The sequence below is a fragment of the Rhipicephalus microplus genome, chromosome 9 (assembly GCF_043290135.1).
Source record: "Rhipicephalus microplus isolate Deutch F79 chromosome 9, USDA_Rmic, whole genome shotgun sequence".
Taxonomy (NCBI): domain Eukaryota; kingdom Metazoa; phylum Arthropoda; class Arachnida; order Ixodida; family Ixodidae; genus Rhipicephalus; species Rhipicephalus microplus.
In genome coordinates, this window is record NC_134708.1 from 49,334,139 (window position 1) to 49,352,767 (window position 18,629).

The window sequence follows — 18,629 nt, forward strand, 5'->3', positions numbered from 1 at the left end:
CAGGAACGTCGCTTGTTTAGTCACACGCTGATCTGGTCTGCTCCTTATGACACTCGACTGCTCGCCAATAGGTCGCGGGGTCGAATACCGGCCGTATCTTTTCGATAGAGGCAAATTGTTAGATGCTCGTACAATCAAATATAAGTACACCTTAAAAAACCTCCGGTGGTATTCCCAGAGGCCTTCACAACGGCGATCATAACCACATCGTGTTTTTGGGACGTGCAACGCGCAGACAACTTTCGTATTATTTCTTTATTGGACGAATTACTCTTGACGTAAGTTACGCCCGAGAGGTGGCCTTGCATCATGCCCACTTTATAAGAGTGGAGAGATGGGGGCCTGGGCGTAACCGCCATTGCATCACGGCCGCTTGGTCAACCCCGCAGAAGTGTCGGACCCCGGGCCGTCACAGTCCCATTGCGGACGCCAGGACCTGCGGAGCTGTGCCAGGCGGCTGGTAGTCTACCGCGACCGCCGCGGCGGCGGCCGCAGCCTCGACGTACTCCTTGCGCGTGACGCTCTTGAAGATCTGCTCGAGCGACGTGTCCGAAATGTAGAAGTCCTGCAGCTTGTGGCGGTGCTTAATGCGCGCCATGCGCAGGAACATGTCGCTCAGCAACATGTGGACCCGCAGCATCCGGAACTCCAGCACGCCCTGCGTTGCGCGTCTCAATGCAGCCTTATCATGCCTATACTTGAGTGGGCATACTTTCGAGGATCGTTGGGCACGTTAGCATTGTAGAACTTGCGTAAATTCCAAACAAGGTTATGTCTGAAATTTGTGTCTGGTTAGGCTTAAACGAGGTGAATGTGCGTGAAGACACCATCTTGAGACTCCCGCACCAAACATACTGCCAGCTTGTATTGTCTGCTGTTGTATAATGCCAAGAATTGTTACAGCTTGCGGGCCAGGTGAAGGTTCGGCTAAGGTATCTTGAAAGGTGCGCATACTGGGATAGGCGAACTTGCTGAAGCTTAGGATTGGGTTTTGTATGTCAAACGTGTAAATTTTTCGTAGATGTTTGTATTCATTCAATATTTACATTACTATCTAGAAAGAAAATATAGTAAAGGTTTTGACCAACATTCCAAGCGCCGCAGGGCCAAAGGCTTGGTAAAAAGATACTGCTTCAGCATGGTGATGGTACGAAAGGGCCATACCAGTTGACGATGAAGAAATATAACCGTTTCCTGGGTATGTTCTTGTTTTATGTAGGAGGAATGGTGAGGTGACGTTAGACCAATGCCACACATTTCAAAATTATAGCCTGGCTAGTGTTTTGCTGCGTGCGTTTACAGTAAGCATGTAAACGCACAATAAAAAAGCATTATAAGATCCTCCTACTAGAAAAGTGCTGAATGCTTTAATAACATTCTTTTCTCCTAATTTTCGTTCCACCATTAACAATAAGTTCTGAATATAGGAGCAACCTGGGAGCTTCAACGGGGGTATAGGAATGGCAATTTAGGTTATTTAGGTAAAATCGATGAGCTTTATTGAAGCGCTGAAACTAGGTAGGAGCGTATATGCGAAATTTCTTTCCGGGATGGTTGGCACCTCATTGATGCCATGGCCAAAAATTTTTGGGGGGCGGAAGGGAGGGGGCACAAGCCTATAGCGTTTTACCTCCTGGCTCCGCGACTGAAGCTAGACCAAACTATAAATGCATGTGTGTGGAAACTCATTGTGCCTACGCCGCGATGGTGTGCTGTGCTCTGGGCTTCAATTCAATTCTGGTACCAATTTTCGGCCCGTTTCGGCGCAGTCAATACAGACGTCACTACCAGCGGGAAGTGACCACAAATTGCCTTTGCCGTACCTCGTAACAGTACACCACCTCGGCTTCCTGAAAAGCCTTGCAGACGTCGTGGGTGACGTCCTGCTGGTAGGCGTAGTCCAGCCTCTTGTCGGGGTACGTCTTGATGGTGAGGGTGTACCCTTTGCCGAACTTCTCCTTCAGCTTACCCAGGCTGCCGAGGCACTGCAGTTTGCCGGCGTCCATGATGGCGATCCGGTTGCAGAGGAACTCGATGTCCGACAGGCTGCACGGCGACAAAGCCGCGGTATGCGCGGAAACGAAAGCAGAAGGCACGTGAACGCGGTCAACATGAATCTTGAACATTTTCGAAGAAAGCGAAAACGTTATGTCCGAAGGAAATAAGCAACCAAGTTATCGAAGTTCCCTCCTGTTCCCGATCTATTAGTCAAGACGCTCACAATCACCTCTGCAACGACGACGACAGCAATACTGTCAATGGCAGCAGCCGCCGTTAAGCCATCCATACTCCGGTCAAACTGAAGGGTCCATAAACGACTACGAGTTCATAGAATAGAAAGCGGCTTCTATATCGCCTTAGCTTCCGTTCCTAACAGCGCTATCTTTGTAGAAGGATTGAAAGCTGGGCTAGTTGGTGCCCGTATTTGTACACGAAAGTGTTTTATGCCGGGGTCCATCAAATTTCAATGAAGCATCATCGTCGTGGAAACGACATTAAAAATTAAAATGATCAGAAAACAAGGAACCGTTCCGACCACAAGAGTCGAAGCCACAACCTTTCGGTCCGCGATAACGGAGACCAGGCCCGCTACCACTGCGCCAAGGCCACATATTCCTAAAGCTTTACTGGAAGCTCTACAAACGCGCGTTTTATATCGAACACTGTCCTTTCACATTGCTCATGGTGAAGTAATGCATCATGACCATGACAGCCACGATTAGTTATTTTATTTTCGTCCGCGTCATCGTTGCGCTGTGTCAAAAATGTTGAAGGCTTGCTCTTCTCCTCACCTCTTCCTTATTTTTATAAAACATGTGAACAGCGTCAGTGCTGAGGTTTGAGCCTATCAAGTTTACGCGCTTTTTGGCTGCACACTATTACCTCCACCAGCACAGTCATAAGCTTACAAACCAAAGGAATCAGTTGATCGCACACGTCACCAAAGTGAGACAATGCATAACAGGCGTGCGATTACATGACACAGCAGGGTAGGAGGCAATTCCCAGCTGATAGCTTTCGTATATGGACAAATCGATGGAGTTTTCCATAGATAGTGATATGTGGGGCTTTATATTCCAAAACCACAATGTAATAATGAGAGACGCCATAGTGAAGGGCTCCGGAAATTTATGACCATCTCGTGTTCTTTGAAGTGCGCTGATATGCACAGCACACGGGCTTCAACCATTTCACCTCCACCAAAATGCGACTCCCACGGTCATAATTTCCTTATGACGTCAAGTGAGCAGCTGACTGACATCACGAATTGAGTCGAAAAAAAGTAACAAAAGAGAGGTCAGAATAACGAGTGTGCAGAGGTTCCTTAGGCACTGGCTTTAGACTAGCAATGAAAGGCTGTTGTTTCAAGTTGTTATCACACGGTTGGTTAACACCTCAGAGTGCCGCCATCCCTCTTCACAGTGTAGCAGCGTTAGGCCCTTTCGAAATAATACACAGTCAAACCTCTTTCTGTTTTTTTAGAAAAACAGAACCCAGTTCCACGTGTCAAGAGAGGTGCACTGCTCAAATCAGCACCAACACTGACGATATCCGAGTGTTCGAACATGCATACTAAGACCACGCTAACTTCCTGCTTCGCATTCATTTCTTTTGTGTGCGTGCGTATGCGTGTGCGTGTGAAAAAAAAATTGTGTAAGTTTAACCCAGTGTGAAATAAGAGAGAACACAACTTTATTGTAGTGTGAAATAAAAAGCAGCAGCTAAGCTGCGCATGACCAAGACTTCAGGACACGTGCTCTTAGCGCCACCTGTCGTCGGCGACAGCAGTGGCCTCCTTAAACAGAGGGAGAAATAAGCGGGAAAAACTATAAGTGAAATAAAAAGAGCCAGTTACTAAAAACGACTCACGGTTACGGCAGCAGTAATCCACTGGAACACTGTTGAAACTACAGTGACTCACCACAAACGGCTGTAGTTTCCAGAGCTTTCATAATCTAACAATGGGTCCGGATGATTTTTCCAATGAGCGTTTTCAATTCTCCTGGGAGGCCTCACGCTTTGTGTAGTCGATATTGCTATTTCACCAGAATGCTGTAGTGGGTCTCTGCTGCACAAAACGGGGAGGCGTTTTTGATAACAAGTATATCTCGTCTGATATGATTCTTTTTTTTTATTTCTCTACTTTCGACTACAACTCAAGGCTGTGCAGATGGCTCACGATGCGGCGGTGAGGCTTGGCCTCCCCATCCCTACGTGGGAGCGGCCCGCAATTCTACCTCTATAAAACGGGGGTGGAATCCTTCGGGACCCCAATAACAGTTTTTCATCTATCCTTCTACTTTCGACTCAGTTACGGCAAGACGCCATTGCAAGGCACCAAGTGATGACACCGCTTACATATGTTTCCGAGTTCTGGGAATGACTCTCCTGTGCTTCCATTCTGATTGTTTGTTGTTTTCTTTTGTTTTCGCTATTTCCGGTGAGTGTGGGCGGTTACATAAATTACAGAGCAGAGATGCAATGGAAAGGACGCATGGCAGCACATACCACATCCGCAGCTGCTAGTGACTTTCCACCTCTATTCATGCTAAAGCCAGCCTTTTCGTTTCGCAGTGCGGCTACCACTTTGTCGGCCACCGAAGCAGCTACGCCATCTGTTGGCATATCTGAAAACCAAAGCGAGACATGCGACGCGGACACTCATCTGTCGTCGGGCCCAGCACTAGAGCCGCTGCGCTGTTAAAATGGTACATGATGGCACCAACCTGTGAGAACTGAGGAGTATGGACATCTTGCTGACTTTCTGGAGGGCGCTGACGTAGTTCACAATTTGCCTGCGCGCTGTCGTCGAGATTGCGGCGTACGGCTCGTCCAGCAGCACAATGCGGGGCAAGCCGATCATCGAGATACACATAGAGAGCTTTCGACGATTGCCAGCACTGCGAAATTGGAGAGGGTTAAGAAATCATAAGCGATTGATTGATTGTTTGATTGATTGATTTGTAAATAAATGAACATAATAATTACCAAGGTACACCAAAAAACGAAACTATTGCTCGCGTAAAAATGAACTACGATTTCACAATCCCGAAAACACCACAGTATGACGCTCCGCAAGCGAGAAAACGCGCGAAAAGAACGTGCGGGTAAAAGACGCCACCTTGAGATTTCTGCACCAAACACTGTGACAACGAAAGAAAAGATGGCGGATTTATTGATACACGGGGTTTGACGTAGTGGAAGACTCTTGAAATTTCGACCACCAGTGGTTCTCTTACGTGCACCCAAGTTTGAGCACACGCGCGAAAATGCAGCCGACGCAGCCGAGATTCGATCCAGCGATCTGCGTGTAAGCAGCCGAGTATCTTAGCCACTAGAACACCGCAGCGGGGCAACATATTGATGGCGTCTACTAGCCTTACGTAGCTTCTAATTGATAAAATTGAAATACATTGTCACCTGTGGGTGCCATAAACCTAGCGTACGAAGTTTCATAACTTTTCATCCAGCGAATGCCACAAAAAGTACCAAAGTTACATTTTGAAACTTCTGACGTCACGCGTGGAGGTTTCAATTTCAAAAAGTGCAATTTCAAAAAGTAAGTTTAAGCCTTGTTTTTCTCCGCTAATAATTAACTCGAAATCGTAACACATGGCATTAGATCTGAGAGTGCTGTTTATCAATCTGAACAAAGTCATTTTTTATCATTAATGTCTCTTTAAATTGCAAATGTTATGTGGCAAGACTTCGCTTTGCTAGTCCACGAAACTGAGTTTCGAGCTTTCGTACGGTCAGATACCATGGGCGTTTTTTTTTTCGTGATTCTCTTTCTTGTTTTTTTTTTGTGAACACGAAAGTGCCTTATGCCGAAGTCCACCACGGCTCTGCTGACGTATATTTGTCATGGATATGGCATTGAAATTATATACTAACAGATTCCAAAGGGAAAAAAAACGAGAAGGCGAGAGACTGTCGCACGGACCCGAACGAGGAACCTCTTGATTCGCAGGCCATGGCGCTAACCACTCCACGACAAAGCGTAACTTGTTGGATATGCTTGGAACCAATTTATGCACACCTTACACCGTGCGGCGGTCCTCGGAGCTTCGAAAATCAAGCAGTGGCGAGCTGGTGCGACGGGATCGCGTTGGGCGCGAACTAAATACCATAGCCTCCACGAAGCACCGCCTCAACGAATCGTGGTCCTTCCTTCGCGTGCGCGCATGTAAGACTTGTGCGATTCGGGAGAGGACGAAGTTCACTTCGCTCGATGCCGCGGCTGCGTTTACGAAAAGAGCTCGCTGCTGACACACGACGATGAAAGAATTGTGACTTGGCGCTTGTCCTGTGAATACTTCTGCACTCGTTTCGCGTGTCTTTCATTCTGTTTGAAGAGCGCTCATTAAGTTTTGAGCTGTGACTGCTGTTAGTGCGCGCTCGCCCTGTGTATTTGAATTTCGTGCTTGCTTTTGCTTGAAGTGTGCGCTGAATGTTTCCAGCTGCTTGCCGTTCTAAACGTGATTTTGCATGCAATTCACTCCTGTTGCTGGAACAATGAATAAACGCTCAACTACATCTAAACCTAACCTAACCTGACCTAAGCAAGGCTAACCTAACCTAACCTAACCTAAGACACGTTTCACATTCATTTTATACCGATTCCATTATGGGGGGATCAGCCACGTTTTTTATTGTTTTTGTATTTACGTTTACAGTTCCTCGAGAAAACGGCATTATGGATAACTGATTTCTGAGGGGGCACTCTCATGCACGAAACACCCTGCGCCGGCCGGCTTCATGAATGCAGCCCTTGTAGATAAGCTGGATACGCTTCATGAATACGCCGTTTTCCAATGACTGACGATCTCTGTATTTTGGGCTAGTCGACTATCAATCGTTTTATATTGCCACATTTCATTCTCGCCTGAACATGAACGCATGAAATTCCTTTCCGACGCCGGAACGTGAGTAGTAGCTGTGGTTTGGTTGCGGGAATGAAGCTTACTTCTGCAGAATGGGAAAGAAAGGGGATAGCATACTGGCACCAATAAAAAATTGTATAGAAGAAGAAAAGGAGAAGCAGAGTCTTGTTTATTCATGCAACCAATCAAAGCCATTTCGCTTTCACCGGAAAGAGAGAGAAAGAAAGAAAGAAAGAAAAAAAAGAAAGGAAGGAAGAAAGAAAAAGAATGAATGAAAGAAAGAAAGAAATAAAGGAGGAAACTCTTAATACAAACCTGGCTTTAGTAACACTAAACGCGTGATTTTGAATTTACTTTATGTGAAATTATGTGAATGAAGGCATAATGAAGTAAATGCGGGATAGAATCCCGGCTCTGGCGGCTGCATTTTGGATGGAGGGAAACTTTAGGTAGGCCCGTGTGCTCAAATTTGGGCGCACGTTTAGAAACCCCAGGTGGCCGAAATTACCGCAGCCCTCCTGTACGGCGTCTCTTATAATAATATGGTGGTGTTGGGACGGTAAATTCCAAATAATATTACATTGAACTAAAAGACAGCTGTTTCTAGCCAAAAAAATTAACAAATGTATACTTCAATATTTAGTGCTGATCTTTCTTTGAATAATTTTGAAGTGGTTTCCACTGTTTCACAGAGCAGTTTTTGCGGCTTTGATTGATCATACGCGTACCTCACCAGTACTCTGCTTCTTGTATAAGTGTATGAGTGTAGTGTTGTATAAGTGTATAACTGGCAACCAATGTACGGACAGCGGGACGACTCAATGCTCTCCCGAAGTTGAGTACGAACTTACTCGAAATCGTGAAACATTTTTTTCTAAACACAAGTGTTCATCACTTTGTTTTCAATCCATGTAGGCTTAGAAAATAGTGAACTTGTTTTAGCTGGGTACAACCAGTCTATGGGACGGCTTTATGCTCTTCCATAGTAGAGTACCGAGTACTCTAAATCGTTAACCACTTTTTTTAAACCCACATAACGCTGAAATGGGACGGCTTTAAGCTCTCCCATAGTAGAGTATCAAGTACTCAAAATTGTTAACCACGTTTTCCGAACACAGTTGCAGTCAGAGCTGCCAACTTTTCGTGAATTCCCTAGATCTAGACGATTTTAGTTGTACTTAGGGCAAAAGGTGTATTTGTTAACATCTAAGGACATTTATCGCTTCCACGTGAAGCTAGCAGATTGACGGAGGGGCCTCCCGACCACATCCTCTTTTTAAATGCGAAGCATCTCTTAGCAAACTTCGGCGACATTGAGCCTATCTATCTATCTATCTATCTATCTATCTATCTATCTATCTATCTATCTATCTATCTATCTATCTATCTATCTATCTATCTATCTATCTATCTATCTATCTATCTATCTATCTATCTATCTATCTAGCCGCCTACGAGTTTCAGCTGTTTCGATAATGGTATCGATACCAAACTTGGTATGACATAACATGACTGTATGGAGAACATATTTGACTAGTCATAACATGAAAATCATACGTATGGCATTAATGTCATGATTTACATTTCATGGTCCTGCAGCTCTTCCGGTGGTTTCGTTCGCATGGCATGTGTCAAAACTGGTATGGTATAACAAGATTGCATGGCGAACAGAAGCGACAGAGCCTTACATGAAAATCATGACATGCGTGTCATGTAACAACATGACTACGTTCCACGCTCATGATGCGCTCGCGGTCGTTTCGCTAGCATCGCATACACCAAATTTGGTATTATGGTACGTGATTGGATGAAGAAGGTATGATACTGGTGCAAACACGATAAATATTAGTGTCATGTAACAACATGACTACACGCTACGCTCATTCTTCACATGTACCAAACTAGGTATCATGCGACGCCGATGGATGACAAAGGTATGTGACTGGTGCAAACTTGATGATCATGAGATGCGTGTCATGTGAGAACGTGACTACATGTCACACTCAAGACGCCAATACATTTCGACGTGACGCGGTGTGCGTGTTCGCCGGTGTTCATTTCGTCGCATCACGCCGGTGTTGCCATGCCAGGTGCGATTCTTGCCATATACTCCAAGGCGCGCGCCGCGCTGCGTTGCTTTGACGCATGCGCGTTTCAGCGCGTCCGGCGTCCCTCCAGCACGAAAAAAGGCAGACGCAGTGTTGTCTGGGTAACGCATCGGTGCGAAACGCAGCATGTCGCACTTCGCCCCGGTTGCCGTCAAGCCGCCCCGACAGACGCTGGTCGCGCCTGGCGTCAAGCTATAGCGTGCTTGCGCTTTGCTAACGCAGCGTCGCTGAGGCGAGCGTGCGCGCGCATCAGCGCTACATTGGAGTATACTGGGCCCTTCATGATGCACTCGCGGCCGTTTTGCTAGCTCCACATATACCAAATTTGGTGTAACGTGACGTCAATGGATGACGAAATATATGACTGGTGCAAACATTATAATCCTTACACGCGTGTCATGTAAGAACATGACAACATACCATGCTCATAGCGTGCTCACGTCCGTTTCGCTAGCTCCACTAATACTAAGTTTGACATCACGTGACATGAATAAATGACGAAGGTAAACTACAAACATGATAATCATGACACGGAAGTCATTTACCTCCACCTCGTAAGGTTGCGCTGATTTTAAAGTGACATATCACCCTTCCTCATTCGTGATTCACATATCATCGATTTTTACTGTACGTGGGATCTGCCAATTTTTCGTTCCTTCTACCTTTTCTCTAGTACACCTCTACACCGACCCAAAAGCGCTGTGCAATGCACAGTAGCGGTTCCGAGGGGTGCAAGGAGGCGACAGAGCCGGTCTGCGCCCCCAACGCTTTTTCAGCACTTTCTCCCCCACTTCATTGCGGTTCATTCTGTGCCATCCGTGTTCGACTTTTATTGCCCGGATTCCGGTTCGAACCAAACAAAAAGTGCTCTCTTTCGAGCCCGCCAAGTATTTCTCTTTTTCTCGCCTTTCACCCGCGGCGTTACTTGTTTAGTTTGTTGTTATTTTAATCGGTTTCCCTTCTTCGAAAATGCTGTCACGTTGCTAGTGAGCTGCCCCGTGGAGCCATGTGGCTTTGCCAAGGTCACCAAGGTTTTTCTGAAAAGCGCAGCCAGGGCAGTAGCCTGCAGGCATGTATGCGGTTATTTGCACAACTGAAAAAAAAAGATGAAAAAAAGTGCCCAGTGGAAGACTGCAAGGTTATATTTGAAACTAATATATGGCAGTCAACTTTCGAATAAACATATCTTTTCGATATGTTTCCTGGCGAAATTCCTGGTGATATCTTGGCAGCACTCGATGAAATTAGATTAAACCAAGACAACCTTATGAAAGAAATGAAAGCCATGCAAACTACACTGTCCCAGAATGTTAAAACGTTTGACGATATTAAACAACGGCTTGCTAAAATAGAAAAAGAATGTACCGCCATAGGCACACTTCAGGCAGACTTTGAGGTCATTCGCTCAGTTACTGTCAAAAATTCCGAACAAATATCGCAACTAACCTGCAGTCTTGATGATTCAAACGATCACGCCCGGCGAAACAATCTCATATTTTATGGACACACTTATTCGGATCGCGAAACCTGGGCCCAGTCCGAGGAACTAATCATAAATCTCTGCAAAAATACGCTCAATGTAACGCTCAACCCACGTGATATTGACCGCGCACATTGACTGGGATCTTTACATTCTAACAAAAATAGACCGATCATTGTGAAGTTCACGCATTTCAAAGATAAAGACCGTATTCTTTCTAACGCAAATAAGCTGAAAAATACCACGTATAGCATTTCGCAAGATTACTCGCCTAACACCCGCTTGATACACAAGCAGCTGATTGCATTTGGCAAAGCCCAGTCCCGACCCTATAAACTTGCATACCGAAAATTAACCATCGATAAGGTCACCTACATTCTTGATCCGACTACGCAAACGGTAGTCCCACGTGCCCCGTAGCTATCTGCTAAAGTCCGTACCGAGTCTAATGTAAACCTTATTTCGCTCATCTATACTAATATTAGGAGTCTACTGCCCAAACGCGATGCCTTGCACAGCCTAATTCAAGCAAGTGACTGTAGCTTAGTTCTACTAACCGAAACATGGCTTAATGCATCTATCTTGGACTCTGAATTGCTTTCTCTGTTCAACAACTTCGATATTTTCCGTTGCGATCGCAAAAACAAGCGGGGTGGTGGAGTGTTAATCACCGCTCACCACAGTTTACAATGCTGCGCTGTCGACATTCCTTCGAGTCTTGAAGTAGTCTTTATTCACTGCAAAGCTGCCGTTCCACCCGTTGTCATTGGCATCTGCTATCGCCCCCCTGATTCCGATCCTTCTTTCGTTGGTGAGCTTCATGATGCTCTACAACTATTAACGTCAGCGTCGGATAACGCCCCTATTCTCCTCCTTGGTGATTTTAACTTCCCGGTGATAACTTGGTCTGACCTAGCATTAGCAATGTCGAAACCCAACACTGACAGTGACTTCATAGATACTTGCCTTACTTTCAACTTATCTCAAATGATTACCTTTCCTACGCGAACGACTTTTAATTCATCAAGCTTACTGGATTTATTTCTCACGACTCAACCAGATAAAGTTTCGTCCGTTTCTAGTCCGAGCAGCTTCAGTGATCATGCCGTCATTCATGCAACTTTTCAATGCAACTTGCCCAATCCAAAAAAAGTAAAAAAGACGATAACCCTATACACCAAAGCAGATTATCAAGGAATGAATGATGAACTAGCTTCCTTTTCCGATTGGTTCCTCGTGGATTTTTCCAAACGTTCTGTTGACGAGAACTGGGAGCTCTTCAAAAACAAAATGCAGCAATTAATAAACATGTACATTCCCACAGTTACCATCACAGAACGGCCTACTTCGCCATGGTACAATAATACTTTGAAACGACTTAGCAACAAAAAGAAAAGACAATTTCGGTCAGCCAAAAAATCAAAATCCAGTAACGCTTGGGAAAAATATCGTGAGACTGAAAAACTTTACGCATCCATGATCTCGGACGCTAAGCGGACGTTCTTCTCGTCAACCCTACCAGACATGCTACGCACAAACCCCAAAAAGTTCTGGAACACTATCAACCCAACTCATGCTAAACCCATTTCTTTACTAGATGAAGATAATATTCCCATCCCGGAGTTCAAGGTCGCCGAAACACTAAACTCCACGTTTTGCTCAGTGTTTACTGATGAACCTGACGATGCATTTTTATGTGTTCCCGATGCATCTCCATGTGTGCCGTCCCATGATTGCCCTGCTATGCCTAGTGTCATTTTCGAACCAAATGGCATCATACAAGTCATTGATTCTTTAAAAGTGACGTCATCAGCTGGTATTGATTGTATAAATTCTAAAGTTCTAAAAAATACCAAACATTTCTGTGCTGTCATATTGTCGCACATCTTCCAGCAATCACTGTCATCTGGAGTGGTGCCACGGGACTGGAAGGTTGGCAAGGTCATTCCGATACCCAAAAAAGGTCCGTCATCTTCACCTTCAAACTACCGGCCCATATCACTAACATGCGTGTGCTGTAAAATAATGGAACATATAATTTATTCTCAAACAGTCAAATTCCTGATCTCTGTAAACTTTTTCCATCCCAGTCAGCACGGATTTCAGAAAGGCCTCTCCTGTTACACACAACAAGCGCTCTTTATTAACGACATCAGCTCAAGTATAGATCAGAATGTTCCTGTAGATGCCCTTTTCCTAGATTTTGAAAAAGCTTTCGATAAAGTACCCCATAAACGCCTTTTTTTAAAACTTTCCCGCTTAAACATTGACCCAGCAGTTCTAGAATGGATACGAAATTTTTTGTCAAACCGGGAACAGTTCGTTTACTCCAACCAGACATCATCTACCATGCGTCCTGTCCTTTCAGGTGTACCTCAGGGTACGGTGCTCGGTCCCCTTCTATTTTTAATTTATGTTAACGACCTACCTAGCAATATATCGTCCCAAACCCGTCTATTCGCTGACGATTGCGTGATTTATCGTCCTATTAACTGCCCTAATGACTCCCACATCCTTCAAAATGATCTAATAACTATAGAAACCTGGTGCAAAAAATGGCTCATGACTTTGAACATTAGGAAAACCTCCGTCATCTCTTTTCATCGCAGGAAATCTCACCCGGCTACTTCATACTTTTTTTCTGGTTGCGAAATATCCCTGGTTGATTCCTACAAATATTTAGGTATAAACATTACACCAGATCTTACTTGGTCCTCCCACATAACAAACATTTCTAACGAAGCAAACAAAGTCCTTGGTTACCTAAGAAGAAATTTACGACTTGCTCCCCCTTCTGTTAAACTTTTAGCATATCAAACACTAGTCCGTCCGAAGCTTGAATACGCTTGCGCCGTCTGGGATCCCCACAAACCCAATCTATCCAAAACATTAGAATCTGTCCAAAATAGAGCATCTAGGTTTATATATTCCGATTACTCGCGCCACACAAGCGTTACTAACTTAAAGATTAAAGCCCATCTTCCCAACCTTGAACTACGACGCAAAGTCGCTAGATTAGCTCTTTTTCATAAATTTTTTCACTCACTGTCCGACGCATCTGTTATCATGCCCGCGCATCGCATATCTTCCCGCACTAACCACAACAACCCAGTTTACCCTGCGCATGCCCGTACAACTGCTCACCTTCGGTCATTCTTCGTTCAGACAGCGAAGGATTGGAATGACCTTCCGTCCCACGTCGTGCGCCACTCCAGCCCCATTCTTTTCAAAGCGCACATGGAAGAAACCCTGTATTGCCCACCCCTCACGTAACACCCCTCCCCCTGGGGTTTTTTAGGTATAATAAATAAATAAATAAAACATATCTTTTCGTAACCAGTCAGCACTTCGCAACAGATGAGCTGCCACACGGCGTAACACACTTTCATGGCTAAACTATTTTTCGTCACAATATCCTGTATCAGATATCATGAGAAAGCTTCAGAGTATGCTTTTCAAGACATTGTTTATAAGTTACGTAAGCGTGCATAACTTCATGTTTTATATTAACACCGCTAAACATATTCTGCAGGAGAGTTGCAAAATAATAACAGAATTCAGTAATTAAGAATGCTCACCTGAATATCCTACATACTGCTCCCTATATGGTCTATTATTATTATTATTATTATTATTTATCTCTTCTTCTGCCTATATGCAATGCTTCTTTTTTGGTTATTTGTATAAAATACTGCAATACGTGTCCTCCCCTTCCCCCCTGATGTGATCACCGCTTAGCTTTGTGATTGCTTAAAATAAAATGTTGTTTAAAGCTTTTCCATTCGTACTGCAACATTTTTTATTCACCTTCATCACAGTGATTTTAGTGAATATTTTCAAACGAATGCACCACTATATCATAAAAGGAAACTTGGAAATCATTTTCCACAGCACAAACAAATTAGTCTTCAAAAAATGCACTCTCAATGAAGATCTATAGAAATTAAGGGAACTTGTTTTTTCACTCCAGAGGGTGGGGGGGGGGGGGGGGAGTGGCTCAAGAAGTTCACAGCACTGGCTGCTGTCGTGCTCAACCTTAATCGGGAACTTTTTCACGGCATAATTTTTGTTAACACAACATCATCAAGTGTGAAGCCCAACATGCCATCAAGTTTTAAGATCTGACTCCAGCGCCTGAAGGCATATCTTAGTGGATGAAAAAAAATGCTCCCACCTACCTGAAGGGGATCGGTAGGAAAAGCTAATGCATCACGTAGCGATGCATTCGCACGTAAGTTCGACTCGCTCGCTGGATTTCGTTCCGACTGGTTCTGCCCCCGCGATCTCTGACGACAGTGCAGCTCTGGCTGACAGGGCTCGCCCTACGCCATCTGCTGACGCTGACAAGAGCTCTTGCCGAGTGGTGCCCCGTCCTCGGACTCCTGTGACCGTGTCCATCTTTCCTATCTCCTCCATACTTCCGTCGTTTTCTGTCGTTAGCTGTCCCTGCGCCTCACTCTCTCCTTCCTCTTCCTCTCTATCTCTTTACCTTATAATCCTATCCTTTTAATCCCTCCTTTACCCCCACCCCTCGTGAGCTACTGTTGAGGTGTACTCCCCCTGAGAGGCAGTTACGGGGCTCACTTTTCTCTTCTTTTCATATAAAAATCACTCACTCAGGTAAGAACCCAGCACTAGAAGAATATATACAAGCATTTTTTTTACACTGTGCAGCCAATAAATAGCGCCGTTCACAGCACGCGGCATTTTTCTGTCGCCAGAAACGCGGTATGCCTTTCCAGCTCTGGTAGCTCGCGTGCACGTCTAAAAAAATATCATGAAGTGAACACAACAGAGTTTTCGGCTCGGCATTGGCGTTCACAGCGGCGTCTCGAGCACACATATCCAGATGTTCTTGACAGGCGCCCAGCCAGCGAACGGCTTAGAGAAAGGCGCGAGCGGACGAGAAAGTGGGGCGCAGGGAGGAGGGAGCGCGAACGGTGGGAGAAGCACGTCGAAGCACTGCTTCTGTCATTGTACTAAGGCACTGCGCCGTGCTCCCGACTGGGTTGCAGAATTTAGGTGCCTTTTCTAACCTTCTAACCACTACCACCACCACCTGTCATTGTACTAGGCACTGCGCCGTGCTCCCGACTGGGTCGCAGAGATTAGGCGCCTTTTCTCATCTTCTAACCACTACCACCACCACCATTGTACCGGACGGCCATACTGTCAGCGTCTTATCAACACAAACGCTATACAAACGCTGGCAGCACAAACGCTACAAGCGCGTTTCAAACGCACAGCATTGAGGCGGTGGAAGGTTACGTTCACGTCAAGGAGGTCCTCTCCTCTCCGCTTATCCTCTCCGCTTGATAGGGAGAGGATAAGCGCGCGCGCCCGCGGCTGTAGATGACAGCTGCCGACAACAAAGCGTGACATGATGGGGGGCTCCGTTTGCTAGGGATGCGCGTGCACCACAGCTGTTGCTATGGGAGAGGGTGGTGGACGGATTCTTACGGACGCCTGACATAGACCGACTAACGAATGCATTCGCATTTCAAACGTACTCACAAACGCGAAGAACAGGCTTGCTCAGGACAAGTGCTCCCCTGTGGCGTGTACAGTATTGCTTGTGCGGATTATAGTCACTTATAAAGAGGCGAGACCACTGCTCTTTAAAAGCACCTGAAGGAACGCTCATGATGTGGAAAAACTCAGGGCATATCCACAAAGTGAATAATAATGAGTGGGGCGAAGCGTCCATCAGTCCATTCATGCTTCCGTGCGTCCGTCCATGCATTCGTTCGTGCATCCGTCCGTCTGCCTGTCTGTCTGTCCCTCCATGCGTCTGTCCATCCATTCATCTAGTGAACGCTCCAACTACCACCATCTCACAACTCTTTATCATATAATCATTGTATACAAGTACCACAAATCCAGCAAACATTCCACGGAGTGAATAGAGGTGGCTACCTACTACTACTACTACTCATACATCGGGGATGCACGACCCACGGCTCAAGAAGCTTCACCCCTAAAAAAAAACTCCCTGTAAAGAAGAGGAAGTACTCCGGCGCAGAGGCAGCAGCATCGAGTGTGCAGCAGCGGCTCGAGCTCGGAAATTGCGGCTGGTGCATCGCCTTCCAAGCCTTCCAAGCATCAACCTTTCTGCTTAATAAATCTCCTTTATAATTGGTGGAGCCGTGCCGGGTACCGTCCCTTACACCTTCCCGCTACCATCCTGGAACTCCGTTCTCGACGGCTACCTTCTGCTATGCCGGAAGCCGATCAGCAGACGCTTCCATCTCTTCCGGCCACCTGTCCAGGCAGTGTTCCTCAGCGGGAGCCTCCAATCTTCAGTGGAACAGGTGACAACAACGTTGAAGAGTGGCTCTCGACTTTCGAACGGGTGAGCGCTTTAAACAGATGGACGGACGCGGACAAGTTGACACGCGTTTCGTTCTATCTCGCGGGTGTAGCCAGCCTTTGGCTTAGAAACCACCAGGCAGACGTCCGAACGTGGCCGCAATTTAAAACGTCGATTGTAGCAGTCTTCGATCGACCTGCCGTCCGAAAACTTCGTGCCGAGCAACGTTTACGCACACGCGCACAAGAAACGGGTGAAACCTTCACAAGTTACATAGAGGACGTCGTCGATTTGTGCAGACGCGTGAACGCCGAAATGACGGAAGCTGAAAAATGTAAGCACATCCTCAAAGGGATTGACGACGACGCTTTTCAAATGCTCTTGGCGAAAAGCCCGACCACTGTTAACGACGTAATTAGCCTCTTCCAAAGCTACGATGAATTGCGGAAGCAGCGAGCTCTGACAAGACGTCCTCCAGCGCACGATTTGGCATCGCTGTCTAGTGTGATCAGTGGTCATGACCACGCGTCACTAATAGCCGAAATAAAAGCATTTGTCCGCGAAGAAGTTGCACGACAGCTTTCTTTGGTGCCTTTCACACCAGAAGCTACCACAACTTTACCATCGTCTCTACGTGACGTCATTCAAGGAGAGGTCACCGAGGCCTTACCAGCTGCTCGCGAGCCTAATCTTGTGGCTGCTTCTCTGACCTACGCCGCGGCTACAGCCATGCCAACACGCAAGGCGCCTGCGCCTCCGTTCCAGCCACGCGCGAGCTATCCCCCAGCTCCAGTTCACTGGACCAGCACTAACACCGCCAACCCGTGGCGCACCCTCGATAATCGCCCGATATGTTACGCTTGTCGATACCCCGGACACGTCGCAAGGTATTGCCGCCGCCGGACGCATATCACCAATGAAAACTGCCGTGAGCTTTTCTTCCCGCTTGACTCCAACGCACGATACGGTTCCTCCACTCCAATGCCAGCCCGCTACCAGGACGACCACCACCCTCGGCCGGGACGTCTTCGCTCGCCCTCTCCACGCCGCCGCTCGCCTTCTCCTATGCGTCGACGGCCCGCACCTAACGAGGAGGAAAACTAGACGACGCAGTTCCTGAGGCAAGAACTGCGCAAGTTTCGGTTAGCCCAAGTCCTCATTTGTCACCTACCAATGTTATTGATGTGTTTGTCGAAAATATCCCTACTGTCGCTCTTGTAGATACCGGTGCAGCTGTTTCGGTTATAGATGCTGGATTTTGTCGCTCAATTCGTAAGGTTACGACGCCTTTCTCCGGATTATCGCTTCGCACAGCCAGTGCTCAATCTGTTCAACCGACCGCACTATGTACAGCCCGCGTGACAATTCAGGACGTTCTGTATACGATAGAGTTCGTGGTTCTTTCATCATGCTCCCATAATATTATTTTGGGATGGGACTTCTTGTCACGTCATAACGCCGTAATCGACTGTGCTAGGGCTGAGGTCGAATTTTGCTCACTGAATGACCAAGCGTCCGTCGACACCCAGTTTGCCGCTAAACTTGTCGTTAGCGATGACACCTACATCCCTCCATGCTCTTTTGTGTTCGTGCCAGTTTCATGCAGCGCCATATCCGACGGCACGGTCTTCTTCACACCATCTCCAATATTCGTCGCCCGAAGAGCCCTCCCCCTGCCTTTTGCTGCTCTCGGTTTTGTAGAAGGGTCAACCACAATGCCAATTTATAAACATGAGTCGTCGTCTTTATCCCTACTTTGTCACGAGTGCCTTGGCCACGTCGAGACAATCAGTTCTTCCAGAATTATATCCGTCCCCGATGAGGTGCCTTCTACCTCCGTCTGTGAA

At 46.4% G+C, this 18,629-nt stretch overlaps 1 protein-coding gene across 1 annotated transcript in view; it reads right to left on the minus strand.

Annotated features, from left to right (window-relative positions):
* Window positions 1-276: 276 nt before the first annotated feature.
* The window catches only part of LOC142771747 (ATP-binding cassette sub-family A member 2-like), a 46,979-nt gene continuing 28,626 nt past the window's right edge, over window positions 277-18,629 (minus strand). The window contains exons 8-10 of the mRNA XM_075873610.1: window positions 4,728-4,901; window positions 1,824-2,046; window positions 277-658 (exon numbers count right to left, since the gene is read on the minus strand). Of these exons, the coding sequence (XP_075729725.1) occupies window positions 410-658; window positions 1,824-2,046; window positions 4,728-4,901 (646 nt within the window). The 3' untranslated portion in view covers window positions 277-409. The remainder of the gene's footprint in view (window positions 659-1,823; window positions 2,047-4,727; window positions 4,902-18,629) is intronic.